This window comes from Sinohyriopsis cumingii, chromosome 2 (assembly GCF_028554795.1).
Source record: "Sinohyriopsis cumingii isolate HCF-2022 chromosome 2, ASM2855479v2, whole genome shotgun sequence".
Lineage (NCBI taxonomy): Eukaryota > Metazoa > Mollusca > Bivalvia > Unionida > Unionidae > Sinohyriopsis > Sinohyriopsis cumingii.
In genome coordinates, this window is record NC_142962.1 from 123651788 (window position 1) to 123673089 (window position 21302).

The window sequence follows — 21302 nt, forward strand, 5'->3', positions numbered from 1 at the left end:
ACACTGACATGCTTCCTGGACGATTGCAGTGGGCCAGGAGTGGATGTGATGATTCTAATGATCCAACAAATCTTGAGATATCACAGTATGAATGAGCCTTCCAAACAGACTCTCAGCTTCAAGTGGAGCAGCCCTTATGATGTCTTTACTGTGACTGAATAATACATTTGAGGAGTCCAAAGCAACATCATGATGGATGTGAAGATATTCCACCAACAAAGACATATAAACAGAAAATGCATGCCTAGATGTCTTGGCCACAGCTTCCAGCATGTGTTGAAGGGCAGCTGGGTTCAAAGATGCTTCTCTCAGCATACTAGAAGATGTCAGCAGGTAAAGTAATGGTGACAAGCATTCAGACATTCTGTTCCATAGCTTCAATGACTTTTGCAGAAAGGCGTGCCCATGCTTCACTTGAATTACCCACCTAGGCTGCACCGGTATCAAGTTGGGCAGGTTTCATGGGCCACTTTGGGGAATGTACCCAATAGCTGGCACAAGAGACCCAATGTTGGAGAGGGAATGGCCCACCCTCAGTGTTGTGGATTATCATTTTGGCCCCTTGAAAACCTCTCAGCAATTTCCTCAATCATAGAAGAAGGAGGAAGGAGGAAGAGTTTTGATTGAGGTTGAGTTCTCAAGATCCTTTCCAGACTGGAAAGAATCTTTTTGGACTGAGTTGCAGGTTTTGGGCACAAGTCTGGGGGGTAATAAGTGATATACTTCATTTATTGCCTTGTCAAAAGACCCTAACATCTCTTCCACATGTAACAGAGATGAAGGAGTGGGTGTAAAAGCACGTGTCACTTCTGCTTCCTCCATGTTGATCTCATTAAAACCTACTAGAATGGTAAAAGCATCACCAAGGACACTCTGAGCTCAAGAGTGTGTGGGGTATCACTAAGTCAATCGGAGGTGAAGAGTGTATAGGAACACTCTGCACTAAGTCCCTCAGAGGTGAAGAGGGTGATGGAACACTCTGCACTAAGTCCCTCAGAGGTGAAGAGGGTATAGGAACAATCTGCACTAAGTCCCTCAGAGGTGAAGAGGGTATAGGAACACTCTGCACTAAGTCCCTCAGAGGTGAAGAGGGTATAGGAACACTCTGCACTAAGTCCCTCAGAGTTGAAGAGTGTATAGGAACACTCTGCACTAAGTCCCTCAGAGGTGAAGAGGGTACAGGAACACTCGGCACTAAGTCCTATACCGCAACATGCTGAGTAGGTTCTGACGGTTGTTGTTGTTGTGGGGTTTAACACCATTTTTCAGCACACAATAGGCTATACATGGCGGCCAGTATTAATGGATAAGGAAGAACCCGGGAAAACCCTGGAAAGAACCACTGACCCTCGAGAAGCTACTGGCAAGCTTTCTCACATACCCACATTGGTCAAATCTGAGACTTGACCCTATGCAGACAGTGGTGAGATGGCAGTGATCTGTAACGGAGAGCGCTTAAGACCACTTGGCCAGGTCCTGAAGGAGTGGCATGACCTGGTGAGAGAATGGCTATTAGTCCATGAAGAAGTAACACTCTAGCATTCCAAATAGGTTTCCACTTGGTGATGAGGTTATGGCTGGACACAAGCTGCAGTATCACCTCTGTCATGAAGGCAAGATTCAAAAGCCCAAGGGGGCATACATGACCAATGCCTCTGAGGTGGAGGGCCCCACATCCCATAGGGATTCATTGGGATAGTAGGAAAGAGGAATACTGAGCCTGCTGGTTAGACTCCTGATGTTCACAATGAAGTGGTAGTTGATGGTGATGAGGAACTTAGTCCAAACCCTATCCTAGTGTAGGATAATAATAATAATAATAATAATAACTATAGTCCCTCAAAGATACAAGATGCTCTACTGGCAGAAATAATTTCCAGGAATCCAAGATAAGACCATATCTCTTTTTAACTGCCAAATATTAAAACCATTTCTGATCTTATTAAGCACTAAAAGGACTTTCAAGATGGATACCATCACAGCTATACTGGATGTAAGATTGGCCCCATTTTCATGGATGAACAACCAGATATCATTAGAAGTCTTCTGGTGATAATTCCTATGTCAGTATCACCATCCATTCTGAAAGAGTTGCGATAACAATACTTTCAAGATGTCCACTGTGGTGGCCACATGGAAGACAGTCCAGCATCATTTACAATTAGGAGCAGCTATACACCGTAAGAAATCTTCTACTGAAAACCCAACACTGATGTGACTTCCAGTTAGAAACTGTAGCAGTGACAAGATTTTCAAGATGGGTGCCAGGGCAGCCATATTAGATGTCAGAAATGGCACCATTTTCATTTGGGACCAACTAGACATCATGTCAACATAACTCATCCAAAAGGAGTAGAGATGACTGCCATAGTGGCTATATTAGATGCAATATCAGCATAATTTTCATTTAGGACCAGCTAAATATAAGTGATTCAGTGAAAACCTCACAATGACATGTCCATCCATTCAGGAGTAATGATAACAAGGTTTTCAAGATGACAACTGTTGTATCCATATTGGGTGTTCAAGTAGCATCATAATTTGTATGTAAAGTGTCACAGTATTCCCCCAAGTAGTTGAGAAGAAGTAATGATAACAAAATTGTGCTAAATGACTGATGGACTAAGGACACATGATGGACAATGGGTATTGCGATATGGCCATACAACTAACGTGATTACTGTTATTATCTTCATTCCCACTGCAGCATTTGTATTATTAATGATCAAACACTAAACCAGTCTCTTTAAAGTTGAACTGAATAATGACTGCCTACAATACAGTAAAAGACATATCTCCTCAGCCATGTTACCTGCAATAAGACCTTCTGTATGCCTTGTATGTCACTCTTTGTCCTGATTTCCTCCTGATTGTAAAGTCTTGCAGGTAAACTGCACCTTGATTTTCCTCAGAGAAACCTCTAAAAAGTCCCATAAACTGCATCAAGTCTCCCTGAAATTAATAATTATTAAAATTAATAATTCTACATTTAATATATGAGGTACTGAAATGGAGTATTTTTAGTTTTAAATTTGAAATGGTAAATTTAATAGTTTTTAAGTTTCAAAAAAGAATATGCAGAACACTGTCTTGCTCACTCTTTTCCTATATGTGGCTTTTAAAAAATGTAGCTTTTCTTCGGGGGGGGGGGGGGAACTAATTTTAATTATGCACTACTTACCTGCGTAGATAATCTATCTTCCTGTCAAAAACTCACTGTCTATTTGATGTCCATTTGATGTGAATACATCCTCTTACAGCAGCCAATGTGGGTATGTGAGAAAGCTTGCCAGTAGCTTCTCATCGGTCGGTGCTTCTTTCCGGGGTTTTCCCGGGTTCTTCCTCCACCATTAATACTGGCTGCCATGTATAGCCTATCATGTGCTGAAAAATGGCATTAAACCCTACAACAACAACAACAACATCCTCTTACAGAGTGGAAAAAAGTCAGAATGACATTTTGCACTCCACTCTCTTATTTTGCATACCACTCTATATATCACATGGTTATAAGCAGAAGGTAGATATTATTTGTCATCTTTTCTCAGAGGGACAATAATGCAAGACATCAGAGCAGTATGGGAGGAGGGCATTCAGCAATAGCAGCAGGTATGTACTACGTAATTAAAATTACATTTACCCCCCCCCCCCACAAAAAAAACAAAAAAACACAGCTACATTTTAGTAGCAGCAATTACTTATCCTGCCATAGCTGAATTTATCATTTAGGTGGAAAGGTTGATGCTCTTGTCAAACTGTTCAAAAACAGAGAAACTGAGTTGCACTCACCATAGAGGGAAAGGTCCATCTATAGAAGGTTGATGTCTCTCTGAGCCCCATATTAGGGTCATAACAATGGACCTCAGAGAGAAAGACAAATATGTGTAACAGTGCTCTACCTCCCTAATGGGAATAAGTAACCACTATTGTGGTGATCAACCTCCCTAATGGGAGGACTCAACCTGCTGTCATAATGATATACCTTCATACCAGAAGGGTGCAACCCACTGTTGGCATGTGCAACCTACCTAATGGGAGGGTGCAACACACTAGAAACCAGAGACAGAATGTATAGTGAGTAGGAACACAGTAGAGTGTGAGGTTTTGAAAGACTGCTTCACTCACTGGTTCACATGGGGTTTGGTTAATGACCATAAGAAACAAGATTCCATCTGTGCAAAAGAAAGTGGGAGACAGGTCTCTGGAACCCAAAACACTAGACAAGAGCATAAAGCTGATGGAAGCTTGACAGCCCCTGAGATTGGATACTGACCATCTTTTGTGTCTTAAAAAAGAACAAAAGGAAAGTTAAGGGGGCAGAGAGGATCAACATGTTCCTACTGCACCAAATGAAAAAGATTTTCTTGGCCCATATGATGCAACTAGCAACTTAACCCGAACGCCTCTTCTGGCAGAGAGAACATTTGAAATCAGCCAGGCAAGAAGGTGGAGAATATGTGGGCTGTTGTGGAGGAGGAATCCCTGGTGTAGCAACAGAGATCCCTCCTGTTGAGGAAGATACCTGGGTCAGTCAATCAACTGGTTGAGAAGATTGATGAACCGTGTTCACTGGGACCGCAATGGGGCAATGAGAATGATCCGAGCAGAGAAGTTCAGACTCATTGCAGAATTTGTGGTAGCAGTCAGAATGGTGGGAAGGTATATGTGAATGGGCAAACCCACTGGAACCTGAATGTATCAACTTCACATGCTCTCTGATATGGATCAGACAAATAAAAGGAAAGTTTGTTTTTAGCTTTGTTGCAAACAGGTCCTCCAAAGGAATTCCTGAGTGGGAAAACAGAGACTCTTTACTGAGTGGTAAAGAGACCATTCTGTGAGGAAGGCTCGTTCTGTCCTGGATAGACTGTCTGCTAATATGTTTATCTTGCCTGCCACATATGTCTGGCCTCAACATCCTACTTGTAGCAATGCAGCTAGATTCAAAGAGGCCTCTCTCAACATACTAAAGGAGTAGCTGAGACTAGGTCAGCATGCAAAACTATGGTTACAATGAACCAGTTTTCTGCTATGTGGCATCAATTGTTTTGATGAGAAGGTATGCCCAGGCTCCCACAGAAATACCAACTTTGGCTACATTGGCTTCAAAAGAAGGAGGCTTGATAGGCCACAAAGGGGAATATACCTGGTAGCTGGAAGAAGAAAAAGGGGGGTCTCAACCATGAGGGAGAAATAGACCATCCTCTACATTGCTGACCTACATTGGCCTGTGTACAAATTGCAAATCCTGTACAGGATGGAATGTTAAAAGGGGGCCAAGGAGGAAGCTTGGTCCTTGTTCCATCCCTATACTGACAGGCTGATGAGAGATAGATGGTAAAGACCCTCATTTTCAACTAATTTATCACTGTTTGCCTCTTAAACAGAAGGGGGGAGCACCAAATGCACTAATAGAAGCACAAATTGCATTTGGTGCTCTACCTCCATAATGGGAGGGTGCAAACATACAGTAGCAATGCTCCATCTCCTTCAAGGTAGGGTGCAACCCACTATTGAGGTGCTCTACCTCCCTAAAGGGAGGGTGCAACCCACTATCACAGTACTCAACCTCCCTAATGGGAGAGTGCGACTAGCTATCACAGTGCTCTAACTCCCTAAAGGTAGTGTGCAACCTGCTATCACAGTGATCAGCTTCCCAGATGGAAGGGCACAACCCGCTATTGCAGTGCTTTACCTCCCAAATGGGAGGGCACAACCCACTGTCACTGTGCTCTACCTACCCAACAGGAGTAAGCAATCCCCATCCTGAGGTGTGCATGCTGCAAGAGACATGAGAAATATTTGTTGTCTCATTACATGGGGAAGTCAATCGAATTCTCAAATGTCTAGACCCTCCTCCAGAAGGGGCTTCACCAGTGGCCAAAGATGTCTGTCCAACATGTGAGACCTGGAAGAGATTCTTTTCCGGAAAAATCTGAACAAAACAGGGAAGATGGCCCTCCAGCCTTGATATAAGACCAAATCCACAAGAAATTTAAAGATTTTTCCATGTGCACTTTGAGCACATATGCAGTCTCTGTGTGCATCCCATGGGCTCTTTCTGTCGCCACAGCGCCCAACAGACTGTTCTGATATTGTCCTGTAATAAAGAAATCATGAATGTCATCTGAAATCACTTGTTTTTGCCTTGAAACTCACCTGATTGTATGCAGTGTCATACCACATACACTCTGTGTATGCACTAAGAACACTGTATAATACTGCTGCAAAACTTACATGGTTACATCCAGTGTTGTACCATATGCACACCTGTGTATGCATTAAGAACAGTATGCATGAAGTAAACAACAGAGTTGACCTCACGAAAAATTACCTGTTGTTTTCCCAATAATATACCTGTGAACTTGTTTATTAAAGCAACATTCAAATACAAATGCAATGTCAACATGTAGCATGGGCAAACAAAATAAAAACACAAAGGGAATTTGAAGATAGAGATCTGCAATGTTAGGAAGGGCCTAAGTAAGTTCTGGAGAAAAAAAAACCTTATCACGTGATCAAACAGAGTCCATTAACATCATCAACTTTTACATTGATAAAAACACCTAGATGAGTAGTTTATTCTGGGTGTTTGATAAATTTATGCTAAATAACTTCTCATGCATGTATATGCACAAAATACATATAACATAAATTATTTAATTAATAATTAATGACCCTTCCATTTTTGCTTGAGATTCACGATTACAACAAAATGCTGCAGCTGTCTTAATTGATCACACTATTACAATGTATATATCAATGTATAAATTACTAAAGTCACAGGCACATATGTAGTGTTAAATATATGCAATTGCTGTTCTGATCAATCAACCATTTTAACTGTGCTGATTTTAACGTCTGAATTCAGAGGCAGAAAGACACCCAGATGTACATGTGGTTGTAATAAGAGAACATGAAAAAAATAACTTTAACTTTAACTATTGTCCTCTAAAAAATGCCCCAACTTTGGAAAGTGTAATGACCCCAGGGGCATTAACTAGGGAATATACCGTATTAAAATTTGTACACATTAAATTATTTTGCTATTTAGAAGTCCATTTAATTCAATCAAAAGGACAAAGAAGCTATCAAGACTAAACATATTAGTTTAACCAAAAAATGACCTGTAGTTATAATTAAATGCCACAGAAGAAGCATCTTGCATAAAACAGTACATAAGAAATTAAAGAGAATCACTTGTAAAAAAGGTTTTCAGTGGATTTGGTTGTAGCCATAAAATAAAGTGACACACAAAATAAATTTTTGTTGAAATCACATGTAGTACTAAATGTTTTTAAATCACAGACTCAGTCTTATGTTGCCCTACAACATTGCTTTACATGCACTGTCAATGTGTCATATGATATTTTCTGAATGACTTTATGATATGACACTTACTGAATGACTTAATGCAAATGTGTCCTCTTACATTTATTGAATGACTGAAATGAAAATGTGTCATATGACATTTACCGAGTGACTTTATGAGAATGTGTCATTGACATTTATTGAATGACTTGATGAAAATGTGTCACTGACATTTATTGACTAACCTTATGAAATTATGTTATATGATATTTATTAAATAACTTTAGAAGAAAGTATTTCATATGACAATTATTAAATGACTTTATGAAACAACATCAAATGATTATTTTAAATGACAATGCAAATATGATCTTAGTGACTATCATCATCATCATCATCATTGGCGACTCGGTCTCGAAAGACCATGCGAATAGCGCCCTTGGGGTGTTGCCTGTCTCTGTTGGCAACGTCTGCTGTGGCTGTGCAGGCCTATACGTGAGTGACAGTCCCTACTGCAGTTGGTGCAGACATACTGGGAAGTCTGCATTACTGTGGTTGCTGTTGCGTTCTTCTTTCTCTTACGTTTCTCTGCCACCAACTGGCCTCTCCTCGCATCAGCGACTGATATGCCATTGTTTACCATCAGTCTCCAGGTGCCTCGGTCCTCAGCCAGCTCTTCCCAGCCATCGGGTGAAATGTTGCATGCCTTCATGTCCCTCTTGCACACATCTTTGAAACGGAGTGAGGGGCGTCCGACTCTTCTCATGCCAGTGGCCAGCTGTCCATGTAAGATGTCCTTTGGCAGCCTTCCATCCTCCATGCATCGGACATGACCCAGCCATCGAAGGCGGCGTTTAATTAGCAGGGAGTACATGCTGGGGGTACTTGCACGCTGCAGGATCTCGCTGTGTGGAACACGGTCTTGCCAGCTGATTTTCAGGATGTGTTTTAGGCACCGTATATGGAAGGAGTTGAGCCGGCGTTCTTGCCTCATGTAGGTACTCCACGTCTCACTTCCATATAGAAGGGTGCTGAGAACGCAAGCCTGGTAGACTCGGACCTTGGTGTGCTCTGTCAGCGCGTTGTTTTCCCAAACCCTCTTTGTTAATCGAGCCATGATGGTGTTTGCCTTTCCAAGCCTTCTGTCCAGCTCCATATCAATCGAGAGAGTGTTGCTGATGGTTGACCCTAGGTAGGTAAAGTTGTTGACTGCTTCCAGGGTGACACCGTTGATTTTGATTGAAGGGGCAATGGTGGTATCTTGCACGCTGACATTTGTTTTTTCCAAGCTGATTGTGAGACCAAAGTGCGTGCAGGCAACAGCAAAATGGTCTCCCAGTCTCTGGAGGGCTTCCTCGGTGTGGGCCACAAGAGCTGCGTCATCTGCAAAAAGCATCTCCCTGATGAGCACAGCTCTCACTTTGGTCTTTGAGCGCAGTCGTGCCAGGTTGAACAGGCTCCCATCAGACCTGGTGTGTAGATATATGCCATCCGTGGACGTGTCGAAGGCGTAGGACAGGAGCAGGGAGAAGAAGATCCCAAAAAGTGTTGGTGCCAGCACGCAGCCCTGCTTCACACCACTGTTAATTGGGAAGGAAGTTGAGGATGATCCATCATACAGGACTGTTCCCTTCATATCTGCATGGAAAGAGATTATCATGCTGAGGAGTTTTGGAGGGCAACCGATCTTACTCAGAAGTTCAAAAAGGCCCTTCCTGCTGACCAAGTCAAAGGCCTTGGTGAGGTCGATGAACATCATGTAGAGTGGTTGACCTTGCTCTCTGCTCTTCTCTTGGAGTTGTCGTAGGGAGAAGATCATGTCTGTCGTCGACCTGCCTGCTCTGAAGCCGCACTGTGATTCCGGATACACACGGTCTGCCAGCAACTGCAGCCTGTTGAGTATGATGCGGGCGTACACTTTACCAACAATACTCAAGAGCGAGATCCCTCTGTAATTATTACAGTCACTGCGGTCGCCCTTGTTTTTGTAAAGGGTCACAATTGTGGCATCACGCATGTCTTGGGGGACTACTCCTTCCTCCCAGCAGCGGCAAAGTAGCTCGTGCAGTGGTTTAATCAATGCTGGTTTTCCACGTTTGATAGCTTCGGGCGGGATGCTGTCACTACCTGGTGCTTTGTCATTTGGAAGGCAGTCGATTGCTTTGCTGAGCTCCTCTAAGGTTGGCACTTTGTCGAGCTCTTCCATGGTGGGCAGATTCTTTATGCTGCTGAGGGCTGCATCAGTGACTGACGTTTCTCTGGAGTATAGTTCTGAGTAGTGCTCCACCCATCTGGCCATCTGTTGCCCACGGTCTGTGATCTTCTCTCCCGTCAGGGATTTCAGGGGAGCGACCCCTTTCACTGTAGGGCCTAGAGCCTTCTTGATGCCACTGTACATGCCTTGGATGTGTCCGGACTCGGCACTGCGCTGGATCCCTTCACACAGTTGTTGCCAGTACTCGTTCGCACACTGTCTAGCAATGCGTTGGGTGTTACTTCGGGCACTTCTGAGAGCAGCAAGCGTCCGTTCATTAGGGCATTTTTTGTAAGCTATGAAGGCTTTTCGTTTCTCCTCGATTTGTGGTTCCATCCTTGATAGGTGTGCATTGAAGCAGTCCTGGCTGGGTCGTTCCATCTTGCCAAACGTTGACATAGCTGTACTATAGATGGCACCCTTCATGGCGTTCCACTTGGCTGTAGCGTCATACTCAGGCAGGTCCTGGAGAGCCTTGTTCAGGGCAGACACATACTCCTCCACCTTGGCAGGGACTGACATCTGTGCAGTGTTTATGCGAGGACATCCTTTTGGTTTTGTGCGATGTAGCACGTGTGGCTGTAGTCGCACTCTGCTGCTCACAAGGGCATGGTCGGAGTCACAGTCTGCACTGTGGTAGGTTCTGGTGGAGAGGACGCTGTTAAGGGCAGAGCGCCTGGTGATGACCAAGTCGAGTTGGTGCCAGTGATGAGATCTGGGGTGTTTCCATGACACTTTGTGTTGTGGCTTACACTTGAAGAAGGTGTTTGTGATGCACAGGCCATGGTAGGTGCATAGCTCCAGCAGTCTCTGGCCGTTTTCGTTGGTCTTTCCAGTGCCATGATATCCGAGGCAGGTAGGCCAGGACTCATGGTCCGCACCTACTCTGGCATTAAAGTCGCCGAGGAGGAATAGTGGTTCATTTTTGGGGCATCCTTTGATCTGTTCGTCCAGCTGCTCATAGAACTGATCCTTCACGTCTTCTGATGACGTGAGGGTTGGGGCGTAGACACTGATGATGTTGACAGGACCTGAAGTAGTGGTGAGGCGGATGGACAAGAGACGCTCAGTGCCCCCTGTTGGAGGTTCAACCGAGGCCAGGAGATTGTTTTTGATGGCAAAGCCCACTCCGTGCTGACGAGGCTCCTCAGGTTCTCGACCCTTCCAGAAGAAGGTGTAGTTTTCCTCTCTGAGGGAGCCACTAGAGGCGAGCCTGGTTTCCTGGAGGGCAGCTATGCTGATATTTAGTCTGGTGAGTTCTCTATCGATGATGGCCGTCTTTCTGGTGTCGTCCACTTCTCTGAGGTCGTCGGAGATGCCTGTACACATGGTGCGCACATTCCAGCTTGCAAATCGAAGAGCTGGAGTCTTCTTTATTGGTTTCTTGTTTCTTTTGTCTGGTGTGGAATTACCGTCTGCTTGTCATGCTGAACAACACACTGAGCTCCAGACACCCACTGGAGCAGGCAGACGATGGCGGGTCAACACCTTATTGACCGGGGGCTGCCCGGCTTGAGGCGGGCGATAGTTGGCCAGTGGGACACGATGATCCCTCCCACCGTCAAAGCTGACCCGTGGCGCCCCTTCCCTACGCCAATCGGGTGGGACTTATAACCCGTAAACTGTCAGCTTCCGTGTTGTTTCCTCACTCACTAGCGAGACTGGAGTGTCCTCTCCAGGGCGCAAGCCTGGGCGTGGAATATGGAGATCCTGGGCTGCCCAGACGTCAGGATCCCCCTCTCGTCCTTGCTGGTGGGGTCCAAAGGAATGCTGAGCATGACATTTGGCACCAGTTTGGATGCAGGAGCTGCCGGAAGGAGGTCGTAGTCGACCCCCAGCCGCCTTAGGGGCTCCACTCCTGATTTTCTGTCTGGGTTTACTCCCATAGCCTTTCCTTCTCCCGAAGATATCCACAAGGCAGTGGAGCCATAATCCAATGGATGGGACTTGGTTGGTTTTGAATCAGAGTTTCCTTCTCCTAGATGAACTGCCTGACAAGGCTAACGAGCTTCATCTGCCCGGGTTTGGGGTCAGAGTTTCCCTTCTCTTAGACTGGTTGCCTGCCAAGGCTAATGAGCCCAGTCTGCCCACCCAGTTATACCGCCGGGTACTCGGTCGCGCCACACAGCAGGCTCTGTTAAAACAGGGGGCACCGCGTGAAGGTGCTGCTGTGGACACAATAGTGTAGGAGAGGCCATATGCAAGTAACCTCCTGCCCCGCAGAGCGAGACAGTGGTCCTGTGGCATTTAGTGACTATAGGAAATAGCATATAACAATTAGTAAATGATTTAATGAATAAATGTCATACAACATTTACTGGATGACTATGAAAATGTGTCATATGATATTTACTGAATGACTATGAAAATGTCTCATGAGATTTATTGAATGATTAAAGAAAATGTGTCATATAACATTTATTGGATGACTATGAAAATGTCTCATATGAGATTTATTGAATGATTAATGAAAATGTGTCATATGACATTTATTGAATGATTAATGAAAATGTATCATATAACAAAAAATTTTGAGCAACTGTGGAAAAAAGTGAGTCATAGAACATTTTAATAACTTTAAAAAAGTGAGTCATCCAACATTTTAATGACTTTATAAAATTGGTTTCTACCTGCTGAAGATGGTCCAGCTCCCCATATGCATAAATTGGTTTTCCAAGTTGAGATATTAATATTGCTCCACTGACAACACCATAGCTCAACAGGTTACCTAAAATAAAATTACATATAATTTCCTGGTAAATTATGTGCATAAAAGTTAGAGATATTTTTTACAATTTATAATTGCAGAAGTTCTAAGTTTTAACAACATATATCAAATACTCCTGATGACAATAACTTCAGTATACAGTAAAATCAACAGATATCTCTATAAAAATTACCATGTCTGTACACAATATGTGGTTACCACTGCCCTGTTTGAATATTACATGTAAAATGATTTCACGGTATTGTGGGGGTTGGGGGGGGACGTGTAGAACTTTTAATTGTGATGGCAACTATCACTATAGCAGCCTATTTTCAAGTACTGTTCAAGCATTACCAGTTCCTTGAGTATAAAAATGTTGGGGTTTATTTTAGTGCTGCAATGAACATCAACACATCAGAATTCTCCATAATGATGAAATCTGCATAAAAGTTCAGGTTTCATTTTCAGATGCATGAAAATAGAAAAAATTTGCCCATGAAATTTTCTTTCATTTTATCCATTTCTACAAAGTAAGTATCAATAGTCAATGACATTTAGTACGTAAGCTATCAAACTTTTGTAAAACTGAAACAGGACTACCATATATACTCACCTGTAAGTTGAGGACAACTGCAAAATGCACAAACCCAGATCTGCCACCACATTATGTGCCAGCAGAGCTGAGTACATGCAGTTTGTTAGGAGTAATCAGTAGAACAAACAACATAGACCTTAATCTGCAGGCACATTATGCTATGGTAGATTAGGATATTTGTTGTTTGCAGTTTGACTCAACTTATAAGTGAGTATATATGGTAAATGAAACCCAGATAGGTTAATTCTCAGCAGAAAAGGAGATTAAGTTTATTTGGTTTACGAAAAAAGTCAATTTAATTTACCACATTGCATAAAGATTAAATGGAGAAAAAAACAATGGTATATGGTAAAATTACAAACAAAATTAAAGAATGGGAAGGTAAAAAAACATTGAGAATTTTCTTATGTTACATGTTTAGGCTTGAATAAACAGTAACACAAGAAAGAATGAAAACAACAAGCTTTGAAAAAATATCATAATTTATTTCCCTGGAAAAATTCTGTGAAAATGAACAAATATGAACTTATGGTTTTAAGAATCAAATCCAAAAGTAATCCAAGAATAATCCACAAAAATTTTTGAAGTGCTAATGACAAAATGTTCTAATTAAATCAAGTTCAAGTCCTGACGAAGAATCCAAGATGGAAGACGATGAAGTATGCTGTAATCTGTAGTGCTGAAATCTATAGTTCCTTGTAGGAACAAGAAATATAACTCTGGTTCTGGAAATCATAGTAAAATTTTTTATAAGAGCTGTATTTGTTCAAGAATATCACATGAGCACACATATTTTCCAGGAAAAAAGAATCCAAGTAATTTGAAATGACTCCAAACGGTACAACAGTCACTCTCTAGTGTAATAGCCAACTAACTACTAAGAATATCTCTCCAAAACAAAGGTTATATTATATTCTAAAATGCAAAAAGGAGGTCACGTGATTATGTTCCTGAACCTTGTCAAAATTATTTACTTGTTAAAGATCACGTACAATCAATGTGACTGATGATGAAAACCAATCGTTTTATTCTAAGAAAAAAAAAGAAATAAATTGTTTACATCTTAAACATGTAGTCCCATCATGACCTCGACAACAACCAATCATTTCAAATTAAAAATAGAACTTATTTACATGGTTGCTACTAATTTTGAATCAAGATCAACACCTGGTGTTTACTAAAACAGTCAAAGTCAAACTATTTTCTGGAAAAAGTATCATCTCCAATGAATAAATTTACATTACAATAGCATGTAATGAAAAATATTTAAAAATTTAAACTGATAAACAAACAATTAAATTGAAATAAATATATATTAGATCAGATATAATGAAGTCAAACATACATAACACTCCCCCCCCATAAAGAAAAGAACCATCTATATTATAAAGCTTTCTTTTTACCACAAATTATACATGCAGTTAAAAGAACTCATATAAATTACACACAGTGTACATGATATAATACATTATTATACACGAGAAAGTGCATCTGCTATTAAAGATTATATTCCTGTAACAACAAACTCTACCTTAGTAGTCTTCCTGCATCTAACCAAGTCAAGCAACCAGTGCTTGTTGACCATAATGTATGTTTCCACAAGATTCCCAGAAGCAATTCATTTGATGAATATTAAAACAAAAACCATAGTAGAAGCTTTGATAAAGTTTTTTTCACACAATTTTGCCTTCCCAAATCTGTCCAATCTGATCAGGGGTCAAATTTTATGTCTGTAAATTTCCAGAAAAGTTATGCATGAATTGAATGTCCAGCAATTTAAATCTTCTGCCTATCACTATGAAAGTCAAGGAGCTTTAGCAAGATTTCATCAAACCTTGAAAAATATGACTTGGTCATATTGTTTTAATACTAGAAATGACTGGGATGAAGGTGTTCATTTACTGTTATTTGCATTTAGGGAATCAGTTCAGGAACCATTAAGATTTAGTCCTTTTTGGGCATACTGTCCATTATTAAAAGAAAACTTCTTTCAACTAACGATTCAAAAATTAAGCTTCTTGACAATGTCTCTGATTTCAAATACAAGTTGTAAAAGGCTTTTGAAGTTGCAAGAACTAATCTTTGCTCCGCTCAATCAAAAATGAAATTAATGTATGACTTTAATATAAAGGAAAGGAGCTTTCAGCCTGATTAAAAAATTCCAGCTCTCTTGTTGATGCCTCAAAATCCTCTTCATGCTAAATAATATGGTCCTTACACAGATGAAAAGAAAGTAAGTGATTTAAATTATACCATTAACACTCTTTGGAGGTGAAAACAAAACCAACTTTGCCATATAAATACTGTATGTTAAAAAAGAATGTTGATAGAGATCACTCTGTTAATCATTCAGTCAATTTAGTTGTACCTATCCCCCCTCCACTGTGAACCTATCCCCTCACTGTGAGGATTTAAGTTATGGAATGAAAAATTGGACTGTAGTGATTTTGGTAACATTAATGCTCGGAATTCAAAAATACTGAATAATCTGGATGAGAATCTTTCATATGTACAGCCAAAAGAAAAGAGTGAACTAAAACAGCTATTATTTGAATATGAGCACTTGTTTCCAGATGTTCCAACATGAACAAATAAAAACTACCATGACAATGAAATTGCAGATTCCATGCCTGTGAAATAGCATCCACTAGAGAATGAACCCTCTCAAATTAGGAATGTTCGAAATGAGAAATTCAGTATTTGCTGGAGAACGATTTCATTGAACCAAGTAAAAATGTGACTAGAGTTCACCATGTATTCTTGTGCTGAAACCAGATGATACCTTCTGCATGTGCATTGACTACAGAAAAGTAAACAGTGTGACCAAAACAGATTCAATATGTCACCAAGTTTTGATACATGTATTTTGAAAGGAGTCTAGCAAATTCCACTGACAGAAAGGGTAAAGAAAATTTCATTGGTCTAATAAATGTGAGAAGGCTTTTGATATGTTAAAGGCAATACTTAAGAGTGCACCAGTTCTTTCAGCTCCAAATTTCAATCAATCATTTAAAATGTCTGTTGACACAAGTAATGTTGGAGTTGGGAAAATATTAATTCAGGAAGACAAAAATTGTGTAGATCATCCGGTGTGTTATTTTCCTAACAAAATTTAATAGGCACCAGAAATTGTTCTACAATTAAGAAGGAGCATTTGGCTTTGATACTGGCTTTGCAACACTCTGAAGTGTACATTAGGTCAGGTCCTTCTCCTATTATTGTATTCAGCTCATTGGCAAGATGAAAAGCAAACATCAGAGATTATTAACATGAAGCCTGATGTTGCAGGAATGCAATACTGACAACATGCACATGAAGGGAAAAGATAATCTGATTGCAGATGCATTTTCATGTGTTTAGAAGTATTATATTGCTTCATGTATATTTTGTGTCATTCTTATGACTTCATCTTATGTAATCTGTAATCACCAGTATATCTTATATTTAAAAGTAAGATTTATTGTATAAATCTTTTTTATGAGGATAATGTAATTACATTTAATTTATATTATTTTTTGGCTTTTCCAAATGATTATATCTACATAAATTTGTATCTGTACTTGGCCTTGTCCAAAATCAAGTACAGGGTGTACCTGACTAGAGATATTGATTTGTAAACAACATAATACATAGGTAATATGAGTATAGATTAAATATTAGGATCATTATCAATGGAATTAAACATAATGTACCTAATGATTGCTATGTATTTATTGTAATTTTAGTAATAAACCTTATCTTGTTGACAACTCAGAATGTTCTAGAAAAGAACTTTTGAATCTCATCCTGGTTCTATTTTGTGTCTTAGCTTTTCATATAATGTTATTTACTTGAAACATTACTCATTCTTGCTTTTTCTTTCTATTTTCTGAAAGTTCACTATAAAATGGCACGAGAAACGATTTCTAAACTTGTTTGAAACTATGTACCATGTACACAAAAGAAAATATGTCTTCAGATCATACTGTTAGTCCTAATTTCTTTGTTGGCGATAACACAACGAAACATTAAAGTCAGTATATGAATGAACCAAGACCTTTCCAAATGAACTGACACATCCTATATGTGATTGCATCTATTTTTAGAAAGACGGGTTTTCTTTAAGTAACAACTCACTTTATAGCTTCAGTCCATTGATAGGACTGAAAACTTGAGGTCTGTGTACTTGTAGTAGCATTATACATTGGTTAAATACTTTAGGTCTGTGTACTTGTAGTAGCATTATACATTGGTTAAATACTTTAGGTCTGTGTACTTGTAGTAGCATTATACATTGGTTAAATACTTTAGGTCTGTGTACTTTTAGTAGCATTATACATTGGTTAAATAGCATTTGCTTCGCTGCTTTTTTCTGTATTTTCAGAAAAGTGAGCGAAGTAAAAAAAAAAAACTCTGGCCTTAAACCACTCATCGAATTCCACAATAGAGCAGTATTCCATCTGTTTTACTAAATTACATTTTAAGGCTAAATCTTCAATAACATAATAATAGCAGTATTCCATCCATTTTACATAATTGCATTTTAATAACATAATAGCTAGATTTGCTTTCTAAGAATTTTATGTTTTCCTGAATATATTTGCCCACTGGTTTACAAAAACAAACAATCTAATAAACTGGTACTTTCCAGACAGTGATGTCCGCCATTATTTCCCCCATGACAGGTTCACTAGCAGTTTTATGAAGAAAATAATGTAATGCTGCAGTTAAAATACTCTTTTCACCAATTATATTCTTAAAACACAAGGTGCTTTTTAATACTCTTGTCTAAGTTTCAAAACACAAGTTTGTATGTCTTTATCATCAAATGATAACTTGCAAAATTGGGCATTCATAGTTGCTAACTTACTCAGAAAAAGGGTTAAGGGTCAGTCAGCTATCGAATCACATCTGTGAATGTGCAAGAGTTTGTTTGTTTGAGCAAATGATATCAACACCAGATATTTTAAGGTTTCATGCCTACATTTCACCTTGATTTAACAGCACAGCACTGGAACAAAACTGGCTGAGGTGATGGAGCATCTCAAAACTATGGTCACTCAATGTCCTCTAAAAAAATCACAGGGCACAGTCATTTTCCCTTTTCTAAAAGAAGAAGGTGAAGTCTACATTTTTTGGGTGAATTAGTTCCCTGCTTCACCTGGTAGTATCACCCCGGGCCATTGGCACACTACCACATTCATGACTACAGACACATAAACACATCCAATATTGGAACTTATTTGGAATACCACTGGAATTCAATTGGAACTTCATACATTTGGACATTTGACAGAATATTTATGATCATTTGAGATTTAATTCACAATACTTTCAGTTCTTTTTAAATTTTTCACTTCTATTCTGGGGAAATTTATTATTTGTCGAATTTTACAAAACTTGTTACCACTCCAGTGTCCTAGTGGTTAGAGTGTTTGCCTTGGATGCAGAAAGTTGTGGGTTTGAACCCTGGCCAAGTCATACTAAAGACTTATACAAATGGTACTAACAGCTGCCTTGCTTGGTGCTCAGCATTAAGAGGACAGTAAGGTGTCAAGATAACGTAACTGGGTGGGACATCATGCTTATGTCTGCGGCATGATGCCCCAGTGCTAGACATCACTATATACTGCCACACTAGTCATCATACTGAAAAATTGTTAAAGCTACATTAAAAATCCAAATAACACACACACACACACACAAAACTTCTTGGTTTTCACTCTTCTGTGTTACTTTGTTTAGGACCATAGAGATGAAACACTAAACTATGCAAAATTATATAATTCTAAACATTTAGTCAGGTGTTGATGGCTTATATGTTGCTCCTACAATTTATGATGGTACTGGTGTTAAAAGATAATTGCAAAGATAAGGATTAATTAATTAAGTCACACTTCATGCCTGTTTACTTCAGTTTAATCTTTATCTATTCTGCAGATTGGCCACAGCTTACCCGAATATGAAAAGGGAGAGCATCATGTGGAAAAATGAGGTATGTCACAGGTACTCAAGGATAAATGGAACATACTTTGAGAATGTAAGGCATATATTTGACCTGGAAGCCTAGGTTCCTGAGAGCCCTGCAGTCTGAAATACATGTAGTCTGTTTGCAGTGTTCACAAAACAGAATTGTATTTGAAAACAATGCAATTAATTCCAATCCTGGAAGTAAAACACACAATTTAGTAACACCTTATCTAGAGCTCTGTAAAGCTTTCACCACATGCAGCAAATATACACTGCCACAATTGTATCCATAAATCCAAGTATCCACTTTTGGAAGCTTGTCTGTAAAATATAAAAGTGGCACACATAATGACAGCAAAAACAAAAATGGAAAAATGACTTCATAACACATTCATGTATACACAACTCCCAGGGTCCTGCTGTGCTTATAATCATACAACTAAATATGGCTGACCTTGAGGTAATTCTTCATCACATTCCTTCTGAGTGATGCTTTTCTATAGTAAAAGTCATTCAGGTCATTAAACATTCAGAACCACCCGTACCAATAATGAGTGTAATTTTTTAGGATTTGATTACACATACCTTTAAATGGAAATTATTCACTATATTTGGATCCTCATACATCCATGTTTCTTCGGAAAGTAAATATTTATGTCCCAAGAACTACATACAGCAAAATCAAAGTTAAATTGGACAAGGTAAATCTAAAGGTGTGATCCAGTACAAACTGGATTGACTGTCACATGCTGCATGCTGAAAACATTTGTATTACTATGTTATCTGTTATGATAGACCCAACATCATCTTTTCTTTACCCAGTTGAGTACCTAGCTACTCTGTAAAAGTCCATAGTGACCAATAATTTTTGTCTGGAAGTTTTTATAATGACATTTAAGGTGCAGCTCGCAATTCATCAATCACAAGACTGAAGAGACCGTGGTTAAGCTATTTTAGTATTAAATTTTAGAAGATTTTTGTTTGTCTAATTGGAATAAATGTGACAATATGGCCACACAGACATACACATTAGATACTTTCATGAAATTTGACTCTACTCCAAACCTTACTATAAACAATTCTGACAAATCAAAAGGCAGCATGGTCAAATCAAAAGGCTGTATGATCAATCTGGATTACAATTTTCAAGTTTGGAGTAATATTATGTGTACCAGAAATGTTGAGAGGTTTTATGATGGAGTAGTCCAATTTACTCTGGCTTAGTCGTCCTAGTCCTACAATGTAAGACATAGCACATGTTGTTTTTGTTTTAGTATCAACCCCCAGAACAAAAATATCAGGTAATGTGTCTTACGTTGTAGGACTAGCTTAGTCCGAGATTCCTCTGATCTATTCCACATCGCTTTATATTATAACACATTTCAACAGTTATGACTTTGAGATTAATCAATCAATTTTCCCAATTGGGGAGGGGTCCAGAGATTTTCTTTTGAACCAGGATATAAGACAATTTATATTTTATATACTGCAATGAATATATTGTTTTCTTTTTACAAGTCGGAGTAAATATATTCACACACACGCACACACATCTGGTCAAAAAAAAAAAGTGGGTCTGTCCCTTATCATAGTCCTACAAAGTAAGACACGTCACCCGATAGTTTAGACCAGCAAGTTGTTCTCCACCTTTTTTTTTTTTTTTTTTTTTTGTTTGGCCGCCAGTCAAACCAACAAAAAAAAGATGGAGAACAACTTGCTGGTCTACCGATCGTTTTGCGGGGGGAAAGAGGGTCATTAGGCCTATAGAATATTTATTATAGCGGGATAGATCACCGACAATTCGGCCTAAATCAGTTATAAATTATATGAAATGTATAATTTTGTCTAGGATAAGGCTGATTAATATTATATAACCTCGAATAAACTCATCCCATGAAGTGGCCTTTTTCATTTTACTATATGAAGACTATTTCATTGCACCACTTCTCCAGTATACAGCAACGAAAAAAGGTGACAATTATTACAGTCTGGTTCTCTACATCAATTTCATTTCTTGTATATCCACCTTGTCGGCCAATTCTGCGGGAAGTAATTCTCCGAAACAATACGACATTCCTGTAAATATTGGAACGCGTGTTGATTCTGGTCGAAAATCCAATTTGTATCAAGAAAGAACGGTTGTCCTTTAATAAAGGAAAATGTTTTTCATAAAGTGTACAAATATATCCCACATGTTTACCCTAAACGCACATGAAATTGCGATTTCTAAATGTCAACATGAAGACCCACTCCGTGACCTTTTTGAACTTTTTACCCAGAAAATCCTATTTACTATATTTCTTTTAAAATCATTACAAATAAATACATTATATAAAAGATGGAAATATATACCTTAAAACGAAACTGCATTTTTAATTCAAGTTTCCAAATTTGCAAGCAGTTGGTCCCACACATACAAAATCGTCTGCTATCCAAAATGTCAACTTGCCGCGTAGAACGGAATTCTCATGAAATTCCCCGGCGTA

General features: G+C 39.4%; 1 protein-coding gene across 2 annotated transcripts in view; it reads right to left on the bottom strand.

Moving 5' to 3' along the window:
- Positions 1-20790, bottom strand: part of LOC149805743 (uncharacterized) — a 53801-nt gene extending 33011 nt beyond the window's left edge. For both annotated transcript variants that reach the window (XM_089950411.1, XM_089950412.1), the window contains exons 1-3: positions 20692-20790; positions 12196-12293; positions 2813-2952 (exon numbers count right to left, since the gene is read on the bottom strand). In XM_089950411.1, the coding sequence (XP_089806537.1) occupies positions 2813-2952; positions 12196-12293; positions 20692-20728 (275 nt within the window). In that variant the 5' untranslated portion in view covers positions 20729-20790. The remainder of the gene's footprint in view (positions 1-2812; positions 2953-12195; positions 12294-20691) is intronic.
- Positions 20791-21302: the final 512 nt, after the last annotated feature.